General features: G+C 42.9%; 1 protein-coding gene across 2 annotated transcripts; it reads right to left on the reverse strand.

Annotated features, from left to right (window-relative positions):
- Positions 1-1700: 1700 nt before the first annotated feature.
- LOC127930082 (LIM domain-containing protein 2-like) lies at positions 1701-18180 on the reverse strand. Of its 2 annotated transcripts, XM_052519247.1 has the most exons (4): positions 18011-18179; positions 6406-6450; positions 5943-6079; positions 1701-5633 (listed from the first exon to the last, which is right to left on the reverse strand). In XM_052519247.1, exons 1-4 carry the CDS (start codon positions 18011-18013, stop codon positions 5474-5476), a joined length of 345 nt encoding a protein of 114 aa, XP_052375207.1. In that variant the 5' UTR covers positions 18014-18179; the 3' UTR covers positions 1701-5473. The 2 variants fall into 2 exon arrangements, with proteins under 2 accessions (XP_052375207.1, XP_052375208.1); XM_052519248.1 differs by lacking the exon at positions 6406-6450 and having other exon boundaries at positions 18011-18180.
- Positions 18181-18757: the final 577 nt, after the last annotated feature.

Here is an 18757-nt window from a genome sequence, read left to right on the forward strand (position 1 = left end):
TCCTTATTTAAAATTATAAAGCATTTGACTTCAACTTGACTGAACTCATGAACTTCAGTGACATTTGACACATTACATTCAATATAGGGTCTAACAAATCTGCACCCAGGGCTATAATATAGTATGTGTGAGTGTAGATTATTCCATAGAAGTATAGGGTCAGCAAGACGTGAATAATACCACAAAAGCAGTACTTTATAGTGTTTAATCCATGGTTCAATAGCAAAAACATGGCCTATATAAAGTGAAAGAAACTACAGATTTTCTATTTTAATTGGATTAGTCTGTTCTCTTGCTGTCCCCAGTCCACCTGGCCATGCTGCTGCTCCAGTTTCAACTGTTCTGCCTTACTATTATTTGACCATGCTGGTCATTTATGAACATTTGAACATCTTGGCCATGTTCTGTTATAATCTCCACCCGGCACAGCCAGAAGAGGAATGGCCACCCCACATATGCTCTCTCTAATTCTCTCTTTCTTTCTCTCTCTCGGAGGACCTGAGCCCAAGGACCGTGCCCCAGGACGACCTGACATGATGACTCCTTGCTGTCCCCAGTCCACCTGACTGTGCTGCTGCTCCAGTTTCAACTGTTCTGCCTTATTATTCGACCATGCTGGTCATTTATGAACATTTGAACATCTTGGCCATGTTCTGTTATAATCTCCACCCGGCACAGCCAGAAGAGGACTGGCCACCCCACATAGCCTGGTTCCTCTCTAGGTTTCTTCCTAGGTTTTGGCCTTTCTAGGGAGTTTTTCCTAGCCACCGTGCTTCAAAACCTGCATTGCTTGCTGTTTGGGGTTTTAGGCTGGGTTTCTGTACAGCACTTTGAGATATCAGCTGATGTATGAAGGGCTATATAAATAAATGTGATTTTGATTTGATTCAGGAAATGCAAACTTGTATGTATTCAAGGTTTAAAAAGGCTCCTAAAGTTTGTAATTTCCACTTTAAAATGTCAAACTTAATTTGCACTAACATAACATTTACAGATGTGAAATCTTAATATGAGCCCGTTTGCTACAGCAAGAACAGAATCCTGCAGCAACAGGGAATGTGAATTATGGACATTTTTGTAAGGGTTGATACAGATGTAGGATCTTCATTTGATCACCCTGTTGGAGGATACATTTAAAATGTGTAGTGTATTTGAGATTTTAAAAGGATTCTGAAGTTTGTCATTTCCACTATGACATTTCAGCCTTGATTTTCCCTTGTGAAAAATGTAATGTCAAACCAAGGCTGAAATTTCAAAGTGGAAATGACAAACTTCAGAATCCTTTTAAAATCTCAAATACACTATAGGTTTAACATTTCTCCTCCAACAGGGTGATCCAATTAAGACCCTATATCTGTATTAACCCTTACAAAAAATGTCCACTTACTATCATCCACTTAATAATAAAAATGTCCCGTTGCTGCAGGATTATTTTCCTGCTGTGAGGGAACTGGTCAAATTAAGATAACACATCTGTACAAGTAGGAGACAATATTGATGCTCTGTTCTGTTTTCTTCAGGCACCTTGAACTAAAACAACTCCTGTTGTCGAGCATCTGAAAGAGTCTATAACAGTATATAATAAACACACTAGCTCCTATACAATTCATAAAAAAGGGCTACTATTTACACAACAAATGACTAGTATCAAATATGAAATATGCACTGCCTTTACTCATCATGTAATAAAGACAACCATCTCACTTATCACCAGCATCTTCATTTATTTTTCCAAAAGCATGTAAAAATGTAAACTACTGAAAGAAAATGATCAAACAAAATACATTTGATTGTGTGTAGGTGTGAGGGGGACAAATCACATTATTTATAATCACGTTCTTCTACAACACAATTTAACTGGAGTAATAATCCAAAAGAAGAGAGTAGAGGTGAAAGACGAGTAAGAGCCAAAACGTCCTTTTTGCTTGCAAGGTCACCATCCACAGGTCAAGTTATACAGAATGTTTTTGTTTTTAAATGCATACATTCACATTTTGACAACAGTGACACCTGCATTGAAAAATAAATGTTAAGTCTACATCCAATTTTGCACACAACTACATGACTCGCAGAACAGACAGTCACACAGCTCTCATAGACCTGAGCCTCCTGGTACCAGTATGGAAATGTGCACCTACTTTCTTTTTATTTGTTTCTCTACACAAAGAAAGTTTATTCACAGGATAACGCCGTTGTACCTTGGTACACTCCTCACACATAAGACGATATGGACACAGTGTTATTTGATATGATATTCTTGGTTACAAAGCATTCTGGGTGGTCTCGAGGACTGTTACAAATTTTAAAAAACAAATAGATAACTTTACAACTTGAGGAAATGTACTGAAAAAATGAAAACCATTCAAGAGAGAGTGGAAGATGAGCGGGTACGTAAACTTCTGGCTGAGTGAAACCACTCATATCCACCACAGGGACTAAGTGGAAAACAAGCAGAAAGATTCTTTTCATTCACAGGGGAATAGGCTGGAACAGGGAGAAAGGTATGTGCACTCAAAAACAAAAAATTGTTTTGAAAAAGCATTACATGTTAGGCAATAGTTTTTGCCATTTATTTCTAAGGATTTACTTATCAAAAAGTAACATTTTATTTCCTATTCTGCACAGCATGCTCTAATTAAGCAATGAAGCCCGAGGAGGTTTGGTATATTCCCAACATAGCACAAACCCCCAAGGTGCCTCATTGCTATTATAAACTGGTTACCAATATTATTAGATTAGTAAAAATAAATGATTTGTCATACCAGTGGTATGCGGTCTGATATAACACGGCTTTCAGCCAATCAGCATTCGAACCACCCAGTTTATAATTCACAGTAAACTTTCCATCACAATATACATTGTGTCATTCAAGTGTTGTGGCATTGAATACTTCCCAAATGATGTAATTCAATGGCTTTAGTTTCATTCTAAAGCTAGAATGAAGAAAAAAAACATCTTATCTATTGAGTTTGTTGGCCAAAGCAGGTGTTGCTTTAGAACATTCCAACCTAAAAAAAATACATGTAGCACAACCGTTTCATCCCAAGGCCCCTCCCACGTCTTAAAAAAAATGAGTAAAAGCTATACAGAAGAAATTACTGGGGGCAAACGTGTTTATTGACAATTGTGTGGTAAGTAATATCTCAAGCCTTTACTGGGACTGGCTGAACTGACTCAAGCATTTCCGACCTCTCTTCTCCCACCAGGAGGCGCTACTCTGAGGTTCAGGGCACTGTAGGCCTGGGCTTTACTCACTGCGTAGGAATTCCCCTGAACATGCCCCAGTTCAAACAACATTCCCTGTTAGCGCCCACCCCTCACATAGTACTAGGTCCTGGTGCTCAAAATCAGAGATGGCGCAGCAGCGAGACATCCCACTCCCTCATTCTTTCTGGTTACATTAGTCAATAAAGTAGACCAGACCCAGCTGCCATCTATCACATTGGTGTCGATGGGAGATCCACCCTGTTCAGCAGACTGAAACTTGACTATATTTTCCCCCAATGGTAAACGGCCTGAAGTGAACCATCTTCACAAATCCACCACCTCTGCTCAGAATCACGTGATGCAGTCGAGACAAGAAAGCCATGAGGCATTTATAAAAATAATAAAAGATATTTATGTTTGCAGATGTGATGTCACTGGAGAAGCACGATAGTATATATATATTTTTTTACATTATGTGATTTCACTTGTGGCCCCGTCAGGACATCCCAGTCATATGTGAATTTCTGCCACATTCAGAACACGGAATTCTCAAGACTTTCATTCAAGACAACAGGGAACTCAAAGAAAAAAAGTTGATGGGATTTGTTGTTGTTTTAAAAGGTCATCCAACTCATAATTCTGCGTCAGAAACTCTGGCCTCTTTCTAGAGCCGACTTTCCCAATTGGCAGATCACAGACATCAGAATTTTGACATTCTTCCCCCACCAGAGTTCACAGTTGTCTTGAAAGATCCGAAAGTTCCGCTTAGTTTTACACACCAACTTAGCCCAATTTAGTACATGAACAGACAGCTCTGCATGAACAGGAAGCAGCAGGGGATATTAGCGTGACAGTTGTGGTTTCCTGTTAGGCTATGTTCCCTGTCAATCTAACATAGACTTGTCTGGTTAACATGCATGGTCATATGTGCACAGTATAGTGTGATATGTTCACTAAGCACAAGCTATGTAACACCTATGAGATACTATGAGATACTATGAGATACTATGAGATACTATGATACTATGAGATATGAGATACTTCTCATATTCAGAATAAAGACGAAAAAGCCTCTACGAGTGAAGAGCAACTTATCACATGACCGTCAAACCCGGCAAATAACAGAGCAAAGAGAGCCTTTTAAATCCAGAAAAGTGAGATTAAGAGTCAATGAAGCAGATTAGATTTAAAAAGTCACCCAGAACACAGGAGGGCAGTACAGACTAAAGGTATGACAGCTAAGACTCATACAGGACAAACATGCAGAACTGAAACCTAGCAGCCATTCAGATCATAGGAGCAAAAATAACATCTGAACAATAAGACAGAATTCAACTAAATGTACCCAGAGAGAGAGAGAGAACGTGTGACAGTTTTACAGTACCATGTTTGTTTCTCAGATAAGTGAACCCTGACAAACTCACAAATAGGCTTCCGCAGGTGCTACCGCAATGCAGAGGACTGGTCTTTAAAATTGCCGTTAGATTTAATTGACTATATGGAACTAAAAAGAGGTCATAAAATACAAACGTGCTAATGAACCTAGCTCAGTATGGTTGACCTGAGTAAGTTCTACAGCTGAGGGTGAACTCCAGCTTCTCTAACCATATGTTCACCTGAGCATACGGTCCCTTGCGTCAAAAGGGTGCAAATTTATCTGAAAAATAAACAAGAAAACAATTGTGTAGTCCTCAAAAAGACAGCAAAAACATACTGGTTTGTGAATAAGCAGTTTGGTCACAATTAACAATTTCAAAAGAGCAAATATAAAATAAAAATGATACTATAACCAAATGAAAGGAATAAACACCCCACTAAATAAAATTCAGAGCAACAGGGAGCGTGACCGGCCAGTCATAGTGGGTGTGTGTCTTCCATGGGGAGCGTGACCGGCCAGTCATAGTGGGTGTGTGTCTTCCATGGGGAGCGTGACCGGCCAGTCATAGTGGGTGTGTGTCTTCCATGGGGAGCGTGACCGGCCAGTCATAGTGGGTGTGTGTCTTCCATGGGGAGCGAGCGCACAGGAGCGTTGACTGCACCCCTCATGACACGTTGGTGCTCTATTATGCACGTTGGAGGTGGAGACGAGGCAGCTTTGGGGATGAGATGGGAAATGCCAGTAGGATACTGCTGACCTGCAAAACTACCCAAAATCTAAAACTAACCCTGACCGTTACCAATTCTGAAAATAAAAGTTGGTTTGCAGGTCAGGAGTGTCCGTATAGCCTTTCCCGTGGGAGAGCGGTTGGGACACAGACAGGCGTGGCTACGCAGTCTTAGTTATGTTCTCTCCCTCCTTGGAGGTCCAAAGCTCCTTGTGTTGCTTGCGGCCAAAGCCCTCATCATAGTTGCCTTTGCTCTTGAAGAGCTGCTGGAAGTGCGGCTTGCAGTAGAAATCACCCGAAAGGGCAGCAAATGTGCCCAGGCTGCAGGGAGGGAGGGGCAGAATATAAACAAAAGAACACAGTTTCATATGGAGTGAGTGAGTGAGTGAGTGAGTGAGTGAGTGAGTGAGTGAGTGAGTGAGTGAGTGAGTGGGTGAGTGGGTGAGTGAGTGAGTGGGTGAGTGGGTGAGTGGGTGAGTGGGTGAGTGGGTGAGTGGGTGAGTGGGTGAGTGGGTGAGTGGGTGAGTGGGTGAGTGGGTGAGTGGGTGAGTGAGTGAGTGAGTGAGTGGGTGAGTGGGTGAGTGGGTGAGTGGGTGAGTGGGTGAGTGGGTGAGTGGGTGAGTGTCTCACCTGAGTTTGGTGTTGCAGTGTTTGCAGCAGAAACAGGCCGAGTGGAATATCAGGTTGTTAGCCACCAATCTCTCCATGGGGTAGACGGTCTTCTCACATGACGAGCACACCTCCCTCGGTGTCTTGAAGCTGAAGGACTACGCACATGAACAAAACCACACCGTTACTATGGCTTCAAACATGTGTTTCAATGGATAAATGAAGCATCATCTCAACTTGCTCAGTTGTCTAGAACCAATCTATCGAAATGAGTTGCTGTTGAGAGTATGTGAAAACATATACTGGTATATAAACTGTAGTTCCATTATGGATGATGTTTAAATGACATCTGAGTAAAGGTCAGTAGGGTGAGATACACTGGACCAGACAGACAGGTAATGGAGAAGGATAGTGATTAAAAGATAATGTCCTACTGGGTAGAAACCGGGACAAAGGAGGGGGGTGATAATGGAGGTATATTTACTTTGGAGCGCTGGACAGGTTTATCTTCAGGGGCATTTCTGTTGTCCTGGAATACAAATGAGTAAACCTCAGTACTTTCCTATTGAGTGTTATTACAACAGAAGTGTAAGCATTCAGGATTTCCCCTGTTATATTGACAAGACCATGTCCATAATATCCCTCTCATCTCAGTAGTTTCCCCACTGCTGCTCTCTCCCGCCCAGCAGCTCCATCTGTCAGTGTACTGTACTTCCCAGAGGGCAGGTCAGCTACCTTCTGTCTGGACATGTGAGTAGGTACACTGAACACACAACCATTTAAAATATTAACCCCAAGCGTGACATTACGGACATCCTCTGGATGCTCTCGACTTGCACAGCGGTTTAAGAAAGCAACCAATGCCACTGTTACACTAAATCACTAAACTGGAATTCTGATGTACAATTTTGAGTCAATAAAAAACCCATTTGTTCACAAACCTTACAAACAGTTCAGTGTGAGAGCTTGGCCTTAACAGAGAGCACCATTCAGGGCTATAGAACTAAAGGTCTTATGTAATGGAGGCCCGTCTCATTTCTCTACTCGTGGCTCCAAAGCCCCACACTCTGACACAAACATCCATGGACTTCCTGCTTCAACTTGACTCTACAGAGAGGCCCTGAACACTCATTCCTCTCCATGACAACTGCATTATACCGTACACAAACAAGTTACTTTCAACATACAAACATGAACTCCTAGACCCTTCTGTCGACACTGACTCCCTGTCAAAACCCACGAGGGTAGGATAGGTATCATATTGTCTGCCATATTGCTAACAGATGTTGACCTAGCAGATCAATTTGGAGTGGCTTAGAGTCGGTTTGAAACTAGGTCACAAAAGACCACAGGGCAGACATAGGTTAAGCAATTGGTCAAAGGCGCCTAGGTCTCAGCTGTCATACCTGGTGAAGAACTATACTTCAAAACTATGTGACCGACGGGCTTCAGCAATTTCTCCACATTGACGTCCACACCCTGAAGCTGGACAAGCAGATCAATTAGCAGACAGACACACAGACACACAGATTCAGGCAGACGCACTGTAAAGGCTGTGTCCACTTGTGTGCAGGCCGGACTGCTCTCTGGGAAAGTCCACTGCTGACATCTAAACCCTGACTGTTATGGAAGGAGATTGGTGGTAGTAGTCAGGGGGGGCTCATTTGACAGACAACTGTGCGACAGCCCTTTCATGAAGCCCGTGCAACAGAAAGGAGGATATTTAGGCTACATTCACACACATTGAAGGGGAGTGGACACACAGAGCACTGATCAAGAGGGATATGGGTTGTTTACAACAAATCCAGCTCCTCATTGTGTCTGCTCAATTAGAACGCGTTGGAACGGCCCGAAAAACTCAATTAAACTGAAATAATGTTGAGCCGTAACAAGCGGTTCAGAGTGAAACCCATCAGACACTGATTCAATCATGTTGCACTTCACAAACTTCACAACTGGCAGTCATTAGGATCAAAGAAGAGCTCCCCAAAAGCCGTTACATATCATCTTGCATGTGCACAGATGATACAGTAACCACAGAGACTTTGGGAATACAATTGGTATTCTATTAAATTGAAATGATCAAATTAGTAATTTTTGCATTGGCGTAACTGTCACCCACTCACTACTGAACTCCGACGTGAAAATCATGTCAGATATCTTTAAACTGAATGACTGAGGAAGCTGGGGTGTTGCCTTAGTTTGTGAAAACGGAATGTCTGATGGAGGGACTGCAACTTCCTGTAGATGCAATCGCCCTCCTGAACATCTTCCTCCTCACCAAGTCTCCTACATTCTCATATTTGGGTAGGGTACAGGGCGCACTGCTTGGTTGGCTGAATGGTAAACTCACTTCCTGTTACAACAAGAAAGCAACCATCAGTAACACTCAACAGGAGCTTCATATTTCAGAAAATAAATAAACTGCTTCAAAAGGCAATGGTTTCTGTTTTAGCACAGCATGCAACATACAGTACCTTACAGAAGAGTTCATCACCAATTCAGGCTGCACAAGATAAAACTGCAGCCCAGAATTGCCATAGCCACTAAAAGATCATGAAAACAAGAATAGATACCATGGCAGGCAAGCATACAGTCAGTCCTGGAAGCCTTCTACATGGCTGGTGCCATCTGCTTTCTTTTGCCTTATTTGTACATGAAGACACGCCACTGACTGCCGACCAAAAGAATGACGTTGCGGCAGGAAGTAGTGATGACACAGACTTTAAGAGTCCCTGTGGGGAGCCTGCCACAGCTAACTGCCACCCCACTGGGCTTAGAGCACAGGCTGATTACAACAGATAAGAACTACCACAGGGAATGATCAGTGCACAGACCAAACCCCTCCTTAAATGGTGAGAAGGACAATATGAACATAGTGGTGTGCCAACCGTGCACACAACTAAAGGTGCTCAAAAACAGTCGGCTAGATGCATGCTGCCCATTAGATTAACACACAGTAATTAAATTAGAATTTTGGGTACCCATTTAGATTAGTTTGAAGTTGGAACCACTTACTAAAGTCTCCAGCCAGAGAGAAAAGAGCACTTCACCAATTTTGCTTGATCAGGCTCCCACCTTTAACAACGTTAATATTCAGTCTCTTACCAGTCATTTATTCACACTAAGAGGAAGAGACGCTGCATCTCTGAGTTTCAGGTAGGCTACACTTCATGTATGTGAGATTCTTCCATGCAGCCATTTGAAGTGTTAGGCCCTGCTGTGCTGCACCCACAGTCAGATCAGGTTGAGACTCTCCCTCTCTGATGAAGAGCTCCTAATCTCATTACAATGACAAATCCCATTGCCTGTTCCCCTGGAGCTCAGACCACCACAACAATGGCAGGGGGTCTGGGGGTGACTGCACCCTGCCTCGAAGGAGGAGGCCTTCACCGGGGTTGTCTGTTCAGGCCCAAGGAAACCACACTGGGGCTAGCTCTTCCCTAATAAAAGTATTGAGGGAAGGGTTCGGAGCATCAAGTGCTTGCTTGCACGGCTATGCATCGTCTATGAATTCTACTTACAACTTTGAAACGGTCAGCCTTAGAAACCATAAACCAGACCTCAGTCCAATATTTGGGTATGTTTATACAGAGAACTAGCCTAAATCTGCCCCTTTTAGAAAGGTTACAGCTACAGTCAGGAATATTAACAGCAATGGGACATCAATGTTTCCATCTAGAGTAGAGAGGCTAAGGGACTTGGTGCGGGTAAGTTTACTTAAAGCTTTTCACCCCAGGCTGTGACACACACACGGAGCGAGAGATCACCCAGTGTTCTTACGGTAACATACACAGTAGTGAAACTTGCCCTAGATGTTGAAAGAAGTCAGTGGCCATTGATTTCAGTCTCTCAGCGCATCTTATTTTTAGACTGCTGACTTGCACCCCTTTATGAGACAGAGGGATGGAAAATAAACAGGAAAAATGCACTACGACTACACCAGTTTGTTAACCTCTTGTGACTAGGGGGCACTATTTTTATGTTTGGAAAAATAACGTTCCCAAAGTAAAGGGCCTATTTCTCAGGACCAGATGCTAGAATATGCATATAATTGACAGATCAGGACAGACAACTCTCAAGTTTCCAAAACTGTCAAAATATTGTCTGAGTATAACATAACTGATATTGCAGGCGAAACCCTGAGGAAAATCCAATCAGGAAGTGCCTCTTATTTTGAAACCCTTCTGTTCCTATGCATGCCAATCCTCTATTTAAAGGGATATCAACCAGATTCCTTTTTCTCTGGCTTCCCTAAGGTGTCAGTCTTTAGACATAGTTGCAGGCTTTTATTTTGAAAAATTAGCGTGAAAGATCAAATTGCGTAAGTGGATAGGTGGGGGCTCTCAGAGTGAGTTTTTGCGCTACAGAGTAAAGCCGCCATTGTTCCTCCCGCTGTTATTGAAAACTCGGTTGATATATTATCGAATATATATTTTAAAAACTACCTGAGGAATGATTATAAATAACGTTTGACATGTTTCTGTAGACATTATGAAGACTATTTGGAATTTCCGTCTGTGTTGTCGTGACCGCTCTTTCCTGTGGATTTCTGAACATAACGCGACAAACAAACGTCGGTATTTTGGTTATTAAAATAATCTTTATGGAACAAAAGGAACATTTGTTGTGTAACTGGGAGTCTCGTGAGTGAAAACATCCAAAGATCAAAGGTAAAAGGTTCATTTGATTACTTTTCTGATTCGTGACCAAGCTTCCTGATGCTAAATGTACATAATGCTATGCTAGGCTATTGATAAATTTACAAACGCTTGGATTGCTTTCGCTGTAAAGCACAATTTCAAAATCTGAGATGACAGGTGGATTAACAAAAGGCTAAGCTGTGTTTTGCAATATTGAACTTGTGATTTCATGAATATGAATATTTTTTAGTAATATTATTTGACTGTTGCGCTATGCTATTCAGCGGTTGCTGACGAAAATGATCCTGCGACAGGGATGGGTAGCGTCAAGAAGTTAAAGGGCCACCCATTCTGAATGTTATATTCAGAATGGGTGAACGGCGCCATGAAACAAAATGGCAGACGTTATACATCCCTCCCACAACCAATTGTTTTTTTTGTACATTTGTTTGCTTTTTTGTTTTGTTTTTTTACATTTAAAAAATATATATTTTGTACATAATGTTCCCACTAGTCTCTTATGACCGAAAAGAACTGGACATCAGGACCGCGATCACTCAGCATGGACAGGCAGAATCCTTCTTTTTCCTTTAATGAGTCTGACAAGCCCGACATGTACAACATACGGCTTTCTCGGGAACAGCCCCAGATCCCCGTGTTTAGCGTGAAGAGGAGGCAGAGAAAGTGGCCAAAGGGAGGACTGCCTTCTGAGAATTTGTAGGCGATCGAATAACCCCCACTTCCTTCCAATCTGCTAACAAACATGCAATTTTTGGAGAATAAAATCGACAAGTTACGCTGAAGATTAAACTACCAACGGGACATCTTATACTTCACAGAGTAGTGGCTGGATGACGACACCATCAACATACAGCTGGCTGGTTATACGCTCTACCGGCAGGATAGAACAGCGGCTTCTGGTAAGACAAGGGGGGGCGGACTATGTATTTTTGTAAATAACAGCTGATACACGATATCTAAAGTCTATCTGATATCTGAAGTCTCGAGCTATTGCTTGCCTGAGGTAGAGTATCTCAAGATAAGCTGTAGACCACACCATCTACCTAGAGAGTTTCTGTATTTTTCGTAGCTGTTTACATACCACCACAGTCAGAGGCTGGCACTAAGACCGCATTGAATGAGCTGTATCCCTTCATAAGCAAAGAAAAACGCGGGGCTCCTAGTAGCCGGGGACTTTAATGCAGGGAAACTTAAATCAGTCTTACCAAATTTCTATCAGCATATTAAATGTGCAACCAGAGGGGAAAAAATTCAGAAAGCAGGAAGCACCAGTGACCAGATCAATAAAAATTTTTAAAAAGTGGTCAGATGAAGCGGATGCTAAGCTACAGGACTGTTTTGCTAGTACAAACTGGAATATGTTCCGGGATTCCTCCAATGGCATTGAGGAGTTCACTACATCAGTCATTGGCTTCATCAATAAGTGCATCAAATGACATCATCCCCACAGTGACCGTACGTACCTACCCCAACCTGAAGCCATGGATTACAGGCAACATCCACACTGAGCAAAAGCTGCCACGGTCGAAAAGTGAGACTAACCCAGGAAGCTTATATGAAATCCTGCTATGCCCTCCGATGAACCATCAAACAGGCAAAGAGTCAATACAGAACTAAGATTGAATCGTAGTACACCGGCTCTGACACTCGTCAGATGTGGCAGGGCTTTCAAACCATTACAGTCGACAAAGGGAAGTACAGTCGAGAGCTGCCCAGTGACACGAGCTAAACTACTTTATGCTCGCTGCGAGGCAAATGGCACTGACACATGCATGAGAGCACCAGCTGTTCCAGAAGACTGTGTGATCATGCTCTCCGCAGCTGATGTGAGTAAGACCTTTAGACAGGTCAACATTCACAAGGCCGCATGGCCAGACAGATTACCAGGATGTGTACTGTGAGCATGCGCTGACCAACTGGCAAGTGTCTTCACTAACATTTTCAACCTCTCCCTGTCCGATTCTGTAATACCAACATGTTTTAAGCAGACCACCCTAGTGCCTGTGCCCAAGAACACCAAGGTAACTTACCTAAATGACTTCCGACCCGTAGCACTCACGTCTGTAGCCATGAAGTGCTTTGAAAGGCTGGTCATGGTTTACAACACCATTATCCCAGAAACCCTAGAACCCACTCCAATTTGCATACCGGCCCAACAGATGGCGCAATCTCTATTGCACTCTACACTGCCCTTTCCCACCTGGACAAAAGGAACACCCACGTGAGAATGCTATTCATTGACTACAGCTCAGCGTTCAACACCATAGTGCCCTCAAAGCTCATCAATAAGTTAAGGATCCTGGGACTAAACACTTCCCTTTGCAATTGGATCCTGGACTTCCTGACGGGCCACCCCCAGGTGATAAGGGTAGGTAACAACACATCCGCCATGCTGATCCTCAACACAGAGGCCCCTCAGGGGTGCGTGCTCAGTCCCCTTCTGTACTCCCTGTTCACTCATGACTGAGTGGCCAGGCATGAATCAAACACCACCATTAAATTTGCCGATGACAGAACAATGGTAGGCCTGATCACTGACAACGACGAGACAGCCTATAGGAAGAAGGTCAGAGACCTGGCCGTGTGGTGTCAGGACAACAACCTCTCCGTCAACGTGATCAAGACAAAGGAGAGGATTGTGGACTACAGGAACAGGAGAACCGAGCACGCCCCCGTTCTCGTCGACGGGGATGCAGTTTAGCAGGTAGAGAGCTTCAAGTTCCTTGGTGTCCATATCACCAACAAATTAACATGGTCCAAGCACACCAAGACAGTCGTGAAGAGGGCACGACAAAACCATTTCCCCCTCAGAAGACTGAAAAGATTTGGCACGGGTCCTTCAAAAGGTTCTACAGCTGCACCAGCGAGAGCTGGCAGTGGTTGCATCACTGCCTGGTATGCAACTGCGCGGCCTATGACCACAAGGCACTGCAGAGGGTAGTGTGTATGGCTCAGTACATCGCCGTTGCTACTCTCTGTTGTTATCGTCTATGCATAGTCACTTCACTAGCTCTACCTACATGTACATATAACCTCAACTAACCGGTGCCCCCACACAGACTCTGTACCGGTACCCCCAAGATATAGTCTCGCTATTGTTATTTTACTGCTGCTCTTTAATTACTTGTTCGTTATATTTATCATCTGTATTTTTTTAAATTTATTATTATTTAAACCACACTGTTGGTTAGGGGCTTGTAAGCATTTCACTGTAAGGTCTCACCTGGTGTATTCGGCGCATGTGACAAATACAATCCCTGGGTCATTTCATGTTTTCATATGCATCCGAGCTGATGGCGTTCAAGGCAGAAATCTGTCTGGTATGACGTAGCAGTGATAAGTCTCACTACACTGGAAGTTAATAGGAATACGACTTTTAGATTACGAAAACATTATCATACATGTCAGATTTCAAAATTCAGGAGGATATCTCTTCTCAAATAAACCATTTGTGCCTATTCATATTTTTTAAATACTGGAGACAAAAAGACTACCAGTCACTCCATGAAGGAGAGCACTCCTTGTCCCAGAATCGGACACGTGGCACATTGACGTAGCATGGACAACTTTTGCACTGTATATCTGTAGTTGTGAATGTCAGTCTCCACTGAGGCACATCTATCTGCAGATTGAACATGGTGAGATATTTAACTAGGCAAGTCAGTTAAGAACAAATTTGTATTTTCAATGACGGCCTGGGAACAGTGGGTTAACTAACTGCCTGTTCAGGGGCAGAACGACAGATTTGTACCTTGTCAGCTCAGGGGTTTGATCTTGCAACCTTCCGGTTACTAGTCCAACACTCTAAACACTAGGCTACCCTGCCGCCTGATAGTGCAGTATGTTAAGGCGATTTCACAGCTAACTAGCTAGAGATAGATGGTACTGGGGTGAGAAGGGAAAGTCAGCAGACTTTTCTGGTCACAGGTGGATCTAAAACAAGGCCATCATGTTCAATGAACAAGCCTCATAACAAATAAGTGAGGCAGTATCGAGGCAGTAAAACCACTAAATTAGCAAGTTTCTTTCCAACCTGTCAGTTGAAAAGTCTTTCTTCACTTGCACATGTCAGGGGAGGCCATTTCCTGTGAGGCTGCGGTGAGAGAGATTGTCCTCATATGACTAGTGACAGAGAGCCTCAATGCCATAATCACGGATGTGAAACCTGTCTAGGGAGGTAACAGCTGACACTAACAAACAGGGGTCAAGATTGTCTAAGGAAAACCTCTGAATAACATCTACTCTCAGCTTTCACACATTCCCACTGGCATAACCAAACATTTTACGGACATCCCATCTCAAAAAGGTGAACGAAAAATGTTTAGTCTGAGATTTCAACCCACAACCTTTGGCTCAAGATCAGCTTTTAACAAAATGCGCTTTATTGACTTTAGCATGTAGGGACCCAGCGAGAAGCCGCTGATCATGCATTTAATGAAGTCACTCAAAAAACAGCCCTCGGCGTCAAACCTCAGAACTGATACAACCTATCGCACAGAGAAGAGAAAGTTGCGCAACCAAAGCCTGTGGAGGAACAGGAATTCAGGAAGACCGGTCCCATCGCGTTGACCAAAACACATGCAAATCTGAAGTCTACCATTCCATTGGAATTTCACAAAACATGGTAGATTTTACAACTACAGCGCAAGATACCTTCTGCCCCCTTTGCCTGTTGTGTCAGGCTGTGTGACAGCAGAGGCAGGAGACAAAAGCATGAACTTTTAAGCCTACGCATCCCAAGATATGAAAGGTGGGTGGTGTGTGATGCAGTAGGCATTCCTCAGTAAACCAGGTTGCCCACAGTATACACTGCACATGTAGGCACTTTGCTGCTGTACTTCTCACGTGAGGAGAGGTTGCTGTGGAAAATGTTGCATTTTTTACTGGGCAGTCAGTGTGCAGTTTGTCCTTGGGTCCTCCCAATGTGACTGCAATTGCTTGGTACTAGGTTGTAAGAACAGCCAATAGGAAGGTTATCTAACCGATGGAAACGTTTAAACGTCTTGTTCAGTGTGCATCTAAAATAATAGTGTTATTCACAACAAGCAACGATACAATAGAGCAGGTGTCAACAACACAATGAACCGTTAGTGCCATTTAGGAAGTTTGTTTTCAAGAGGCTTCCATGTCACAATAATAAAGACAGGAGCGGAAAAGTTTGTGGCGGAAACGGCTGGGATAAATCCCATAATGCTGTGTGAATTAAGTCTTACATCCCTCCAGGGCATTACAAACAATGATTGGATTATTTCTGACATGTTTATTTGCTGACTATGGTTCATTGCTAGTTAAAAATATTTGGGACTTCTACCCAAGCGCGCTATATAATTACTGAATCAAATTCAATGTATCAAAAAACATTCATTTGTACAATGCAATCTACAAGGGAATGGCATGTCATTATGCCATGTCTTAGTTTAACTTATGTCAGGCTATTGTTCAATGATACCCTGCCTCAAAGACCGAGGTATCAAAAACAATGAATAATTTAACTGCGCCATTAGGCTAGCTAAAATGGCCATAACCAACTGGGCAGCTTTGGCTATCTACCTTTACTCATTCATAGTCCTCTTCTATCTAGCACACAACAGCTGGATGCATCTCCCACTCACACCCTCCACTGATCTGCACCTAAAACATACAGCACCTGACCGTTCTCTTTTTGCACTCCCTGTCCAATGACTCTAGTAAGGTGCTGTCATCTACACCATCCCAACAGACCATCTCTGTGACATCTGTAAAAAAGAAAATCTGACACCATGAGGACTTGGCCAGCTATGGAGGAAAGCTCAATGAAGTGCATTTGGAGCTGTTCACTCAAAAACAAGTGGAAACATTTCCCATAGTTGTATAAAGGAAACATGTGCACTATATGGTTACTTCAATTGGACCTGCATGTAATGAACACATTTTACATTGTGACCAAAGCCTCCCCTCCACTCTGACAGACAGAGGCAGTATGTTCCTTTGACAAGTCATTGGACAATGGTGCATATGGTTGTACAATGGAAATGTTTCAAGCAAACTGCAGGTGCAATTTTCAATGCAGCCTAGGTGTCAATACAAGTACACGGTGAAACCAGCTTCTATCCGTGCAGAAGACAATCACTCAGAACAAAGGTCGTCTCGCCACAGAAGCTTGCCCCACAAATCCGCCAGCATTGACGTAAATCTGTCTTCAAACCATGTGTTAATCCTCGGCAAACACTGGGCCAAAATTAGAGACAGCACATCTACAGATCCCCAGTTTGTACCCACAAAGTGGCGGTAAACGAAAATGATCATATGCCAAGGCAGTAATTATAGAGATCGGATTCTTGATTTGATAGATCGCTGGTCTGGGAAGACTGCAGATGTGTTCTCCAAGGTCTCAACTTGGAGAACATCATACGGGAATGGAAGAGAAGACCATTTGAAACAGGTACTTTATCCACTCTGCTAGTGCCGGGCCATGCTGCTACTGTCATGAGCTCGCAGTGAGCCAGATAATTCACAGGGGTGTTACAATATATTATATTATATAATTGATGCATTTCTAGGCTAATACTGTTCACCATGACACATCGTTGGCTTGCAATGATGCGGTCGGCTCATTGCCTTCCAGTTCTTAACAACCGCCTTGCGCCTACCACACCAGAATCCCTTCCACAGCCCTTTATGTAACTAGGAGAGACGCCAGGTTCTGTGCACCAAATAATGGCTGGCATGATTAGGTAATAACAGTACGTAGACATTAAGATTGCCATCAGCCAGCCAGAGAGCGCGTCTGAAGTCAAACTGGGTGATGTATATGATTGGCAGGCGTAAACTTAATAAAATGGTCAAAATAATAACATGTATACTACGCACAAACACAATCTGTTGAGAAAACCAACAAAGGCGATCGACAGTGCACAATTCCTTCAGATTCTACATCAGAGTGATCAAACTAAAGTTAAAGTGCACTTTACCCTAAAACATGACAGACAATGACTTTTTAAAGCTTCACTTGAGGCAAAACATAAAATAAAGCCTCAACCAGTGAGAATAGTGCCCGATATTGCTCTAGCTCGCAAGCTAACGTAACTATAAATATGGATCTTTCGAGATAAGCTCATTTTGAGTGAAATGCTGGGTAGCTGCACAATGCCGTACATAATACCGGATTGATTAATCAGCGTGCAAAAAAAGATGGCAAGTTGGCACAGTGCAATAAAATAGCGTTACATTGCACGTTTTTGCCCTATTTAAAAACAGAACAGCAAGGTAAACATGAGTCATTCCATCAAAAAACGGAATGGATGGCTAGCAACCTTGGTAGCTAGCGAGTTAGCATCGAGTGGACATCACCTCATCACAAAAGGAGAGGGAGGGGGAAGAGGGTATGCTGTCGCTAGCTAGCCATCTCTGCACAATAAACGCGAGAAATGGGCGAGAAACACTTACCATCTGTGTACTTTCGTCAACGTTTAAATAGAAAGACAATTTGGTGATCAATAGGCTGTGATCGATTGCTTTCTCATTCGTTTCCCCGATTTCTGCTGTCAGGATTCTTCCTACAGACCCGGCGAGTTACCTCAGCTTGGCTCCCCTGCTCTTGTTTTTCAAGAGTCGTTTTTTTTTGTTCTTTATATTAGCAGGATGTTGCACGCTATTGGTTCCAGTCACCCCCCGGCTCTCTTCCCCCCTTCACCCAGCTCTCTCCTCTTCACCCCACCCTGTTCTTTTACACCACCTCCCTCTACTTAAACGGTCATTCTTAAGAAAAAGAGATTCAAAAAAATATTAAGTGTAGATCATTCCTAGGTTTAAAATTTAAAAAAATAAACTAACACACATGAATATGCATACATCACAACTAATGTAATCTCTTTTGCTGACAGGGTAAAAAAAAAGCACCTTTCGACTCTTTAAAAAATATATTAACAAATCAATAAACATTTAACATTTAACATTTAAGTCATTTAGCAGACACTCTTATCCAGAGCGACTTACAAATTGGAGTAGTACATGGGGGAAACACCTTTCGACTCTCATCTACACATAGTCTGACTGCACTGCCACTAATGTGTTGTGTGCTGCAGATGACAAAGATACCCAAAGTGCACTGTACATGTAACAAGTCTCAGCACATTTCTGTCCAAAGTCCAGTGACTGAGGTTTATGTCTGGGTAGGTAGGTATGAACCACTCT

Source organism: Oncorhynchus keta, chromosome 5, assembly GCF_023373465.1.
Source record: "Oncorhynchus keta strain PuntledgeMale-10-30-2019 chromosome 5, Oket_V2, whole genome shotgun sequence".
NCBI classification, from domain to species: Eukaryota; Metazoa; Chordata; class Actinopteri; order Salmoniformes; family Salmonidae; genus Oncorhynchus; species Oncorhynchus keta.

Bases quoted from the DNA above. Each gene is read 5' to 3' on its own strand.
- LOC127930082 (XM_052519247.1), bottom strand. The intron at 6,080-6,405 runs GTAAATATACCT...TCATGTGCGTAG, and splicing joins AACCTGTCCAGCGCTCCAAA to TCCTTCAGCTTCAAGACACC. The intron at 5,634-5,942 runs GTGAGACACTCA...CCCTCCCTGCAG, and splicing joins CACTGCAACACCAAACTCAG to CCTGGGCACATTTGCTGCCC.